Consider the following 4,091-nt stretch of genomic DNA (forward strand, 5'->3'; position numbering starts at 1 on the left):
TCAGCAGCGACAGCTCCAAAAGGAGCCGTTGGGTCTTCTGCTCTTTGGTCGGCAAGGTGGCCAGGCGCTTCCCGATGGCGATCAGGGATTTGATGAATTCTCTCTCGGGAGCAAGTCTGACAGGCTAAAAAAGGTTTAGGGAAGAAGGGTGGAGGGAGAGTGTTATAAAGGCAGCAGGTTGATAAGACATCGGCAGTTTTGCAACCAGGCTCCGCAGTCTAAAAGGATAAACTCCAGATAGAGAAAGAAGCTCTTCCCATCCCACCCTCTTCCCCGCTCTCGGATGATGCTCCTGTGACCGGAGAGCCGGGCTCATCATCCGGAAGCAGAGCAGGGCACGATCAAAGCACTTTTTCCCCTCCCGCTGTGCTGTCCAGAAATCCTCCTCCCCGAAACTCCGGAGCCGACATCCCCACCAGAAGCTCCCGGATCCCCAGGGCCGCGGCGGCCAGGAGCCCGCAGCCAGCAGAGGGAGCGTGAATCAGCCTCGTCCCCGGCTCGGCGCTCATTTTTTTGTCGTATCCTCACCCCGAAGCCTCGATTGTGGCTCAGCAACCCGACCATTTTGCAAAGATCAAACTGCGATTCAGGAAGCCCCTTGGACCCAGGAGCTCCCCCCGGCACCCTGTGGCTTAAGCCGATCTCTCTGTTTGACTTTTTCAAGCTTTTAGATCAGAACAACAAACGATTGCGGCTGATTTTGCCATTTAAGATGCAGAATTAAACTTGCAAAGTGTTCACTGTACAATCATGCTGGAAATGCACATGCAAAAAGCTACGGAGCGTGAGAAAAGGAAGCAAAGAAAAACATCGGAGAGCCGGGAACGGCTGCACAGCAAAATAAAGGGATGATAAAAGGAGAAGGATCAGTCTGGTGGTTCCCTTTTGGGAAAGGGCAAGGGGGAATCGTTTGTATCTGTAGTCCACGTCAAAAATCCTTCCAAAAATCCTTCCTGTCCTTTCCTCCACTCTGCTCTCCTGCCCACCTTGCTAGCAAGTGCAGCAGAGGCGTCCTCGGGACAGGAGGAAGCATTTGCACACATCTAACCCAGCGATATCGCTTTCACCTACCAGGCAAAGGATAAATATTTAAAACCCTGCACTAGCTGATGCTCCATTCCCCGATGGGTTGGAAAGGACCTGGTCCTGGCCGGACCCTGCTCTGCCTCGGCTCCTGCCACCCAGCCCACCCTGTGCCCCAACGCTTCCCTGACCTCCGGGACTGTTTTGCTCGATTGCATTTAATCCAATTTCTGCAAAAAGCCGAACGATATTCAAAGGATGCTCTGCTTCTTCCGACGCCTCTTCCATCGAACCCCGATGGCTGCAACGTCCCTGCTCCTCTAAGGACCTTCTGCTCTCTGGTCGAGGCAGGTTTCCAGGTTTGGCACGTAGTTGATATTGTCACCAAAATAGCCTTGTACCCTCTCGCCCACTCTGAGGTCTCTGTGCAAAAAATGCCTGGGAATTTGGGATGGTGCCCAGGCGAGAAGGTGCCCACATGCAGGAGCAGACCACGAGCAAAGTCCTCCTGGTTCAGACACGTATCGATCTGCGTATCACAAGCATAGGCAGTTTTTAAACCCCTTCTTCTCCAGGGATCCCAAAGCATCTCCTGAAGCATCTTCTCCCTGTTTCGCAGCGAGTGGAGCGAAGCCCTGCCGACCTCGGGAGCGCCCTGCCACCTCCATGACTCAGTCTGCACCTCCGATGTTCATGCTCTGGTTGAAAACCTTCAGGTCTCGGCTCCTCCAGCCAGAAACACGAGGCCGGGAAATGTCCTCCCCATCCCGTCCTGCTCCAAAGGCATCCCACCGAGCGCTGCTCCGGTCTTCGGCGTTATCGGGGACTCAGCACGGGAAGTTTCGCATCCTGTTATGGAGAAGCAGCTTCAGAAAATGGCATCAGCTGAACTGGGGCCGTCCCTGGCCCGAGCCATCGCAGGAAACGCTGTCTCCAGCCTGCCCGAAGAGCTGCAGAAAGCCTGTCACGCCGAAGCTGGGCTGCGGAGAGCTGCTTTTGCCCTGGTTCATTAATATTACGGTCCTGAAGCCAAGCAAAGAGAGGGAGGACGGGAGATGCTCTTCCCTCATCCGACCACCCGAAGGATCCTTCTGTTGCTCTGAGCCAACATAAATATTTACTTTCTACCATTTACTTTCTACTACAGCAAAACATTTCACTGGCAGCGCTTTGAAAAAAAAATATTCCTGCTCTTAAATTAGGCAGGGCTTTGTGTTTGGTTTTTGCCAGGACACACTCCAGGAGCGTCCTTCTCCCCACATGAGTTCAAACTGCTTCCCAGGACCGGGCAGGGACGATGACACAGATCCATTCCTGGCTACAGGACCGGCAGAGGAGGGAGACCCAGCTTCGGAGCAGTGCCGGAGGCATCACGACGCAGGGAAGGGCCAAGGCTGGTCCAGCTCTGCACAGCCATCACGCCTGGGTGAGGTTTAAGCATCTCAAAAAACAGGGGGGGTTAATTTGGAATGCTTTCCAGCCTCAGCTGCCAAAGTGTTTTCCGCTGTTCTACCTACCTTTACCCTGACGTCCCACCTCTCCTCCGCTCAAACCACCACAATTTGTCATTTCAGAGCTTTATACAGCAAAATCGTGGCCACCCCCCATTTCTGCTGCCCACGGTCACTCACTCCACGGGAGCGAGAACCACCTGATCTACTCAGAGTTGGAAACTACTCAGCAGTGCGGAGCAGAGCTGCTACCCGGTCCCTTTAGCTTAGCTGCCTGCCATGAGGATTTCAGCGCTGATAACTGATACCTGCCACGATTTATAAATGCTGTGACCGTTCAGCTCGGTGCAGGTGCCTGCAAGCGGGTTTATAAATTTGGCATAAATGTTTGCAAAGAGCCCGAGCTGCTGCAATAACCATCTGCCCTGGATAAACAACCTGGGTCTGCAAAGCCTGGAACAAAAGGTCTCCTGCCCCAGGGGAGAGGAACGGGCGCTCGCTACCACCCAGCCCCGGGTGACGGCGAGATGGGTGGCACGGTCGAGGTGAATGAGGTGATGGCAACAACCACCGCCGCAGCCGGAGGACTGCGAGGACGCTCCTGCGACGCCTGGGACGGAGGAGCCTGCAAGCGCTCTACCGACGCCAAGCCTCAAAAAGCCACTGAAGGAAGAGACGTCGCTGCCTTTGCTTGGCCGGGAGGAGCAGGAGAGGGAAAAAATAAAGCAACTTACCTAAATTTGGGTGGGTAAACTGGGACTCAGAGCCCGGTGCCCTACCTCCCACTCAACCGCCAGCACCCACGGCTGCCTGAGCATCCTACCGTCCCTCGCAGCCCTTAAAAACAGTGGAGTTGGAGGAGATTTCTAAAAAATAAAAGGAGGAGTCTGCATCGGGGTGTGCTCAGGGGTACAAGCCTTGTGCCCTGTGTCTGTACATGACCACAGAGTCAACGCTCCTGCCTGCACCGTGCCACGCGTAAAAGGTGTGAAAATTGTCCCTCTGAAGGCACAGAAGGACGGGAGCTGGGTACGCATCAAATAACGCTTTATAAAGGCTAAAAAGGCTGGAGTTCCCCATATAAACCCCATCCTGGAGGATGGGGGCTACGCAAGGCACCGCTGCCCGGGTAAGTGGTTTTGATCATGGACTACATATTCAACGTGTGGAAGCCCACTGGGAATCCCAGACGGAGAACACACACCCACTGGCAGGAAAATGACACAGATGAGGAAGATGCTATTGATTAAAAATAAAAAATAATGAAAAAGGCTCATTTTGAAAGAAAAACGCTCTATTAGGGAAACGCTGGGTTTTGATTGAAAGTTGAACACACAGAAGGGGGAAAAATAATGATTCGTGGAAAAAGCAAATAAAATCCCATCTGGCAGAGAACTTTTAAGTAAAATTCAAGGAAACAGCATTTCCTCTTTCATCTGCAGACACCGCCACGCAAAGGTCAGCGACTGCTCAGACCGATATCTGCAGCATCAGCCAAGTCCCTCCCCTGCCTCCGCCGTTCGTTGGCGGTACGAGGGTTTCTCTCTCCCTCGCTGCCTTTTTTTTGGGGGGGGGGGGAAATGGGCACCCCGGGCCCCCCCCCGCCCCCCGGGGCTT

At 53.8% G+C, this 4,091-nt stretch overlaps 1 protein-coding gene across 1 annotated transcript in view; it reads right to left on the bottom strand.

Annotated features, from left to right (window-relative positions):
* Positions 1-4,091, bottom strand: part of PI4KB (phosphatidylinositol 4-kinase, catalytic, beta) — a 20,799-nt gene that overhangs the window by 5,177 nt on the left and 11,531 nt on the right. The window contains 1 exon segment of the mRNA XM_009332556.1: positions 1-124. This exon segment is cut by the window's left edge and continues 5 nt beyond it. Coding sequence (XP_009330831.1) covers positions 1-124 — 124 coding nt within the window.

This window comes from Pygoscelis adeliae, unplaced genomic scaffold, assembly GCF_000699105.1.
Source record: "Pygoscelis adeliae isolate BGI_AS28 unplaced genomic scaffold, ASM69910v1 Scaffold709, whole genome shotgun sequence".
Lineage (NCBI taxonomy): Eukaryota > Metazoa > Chordata > Aves > Sphenisciformes > Spheniscidae > Pygoscelis > Pygoscelis adeliae.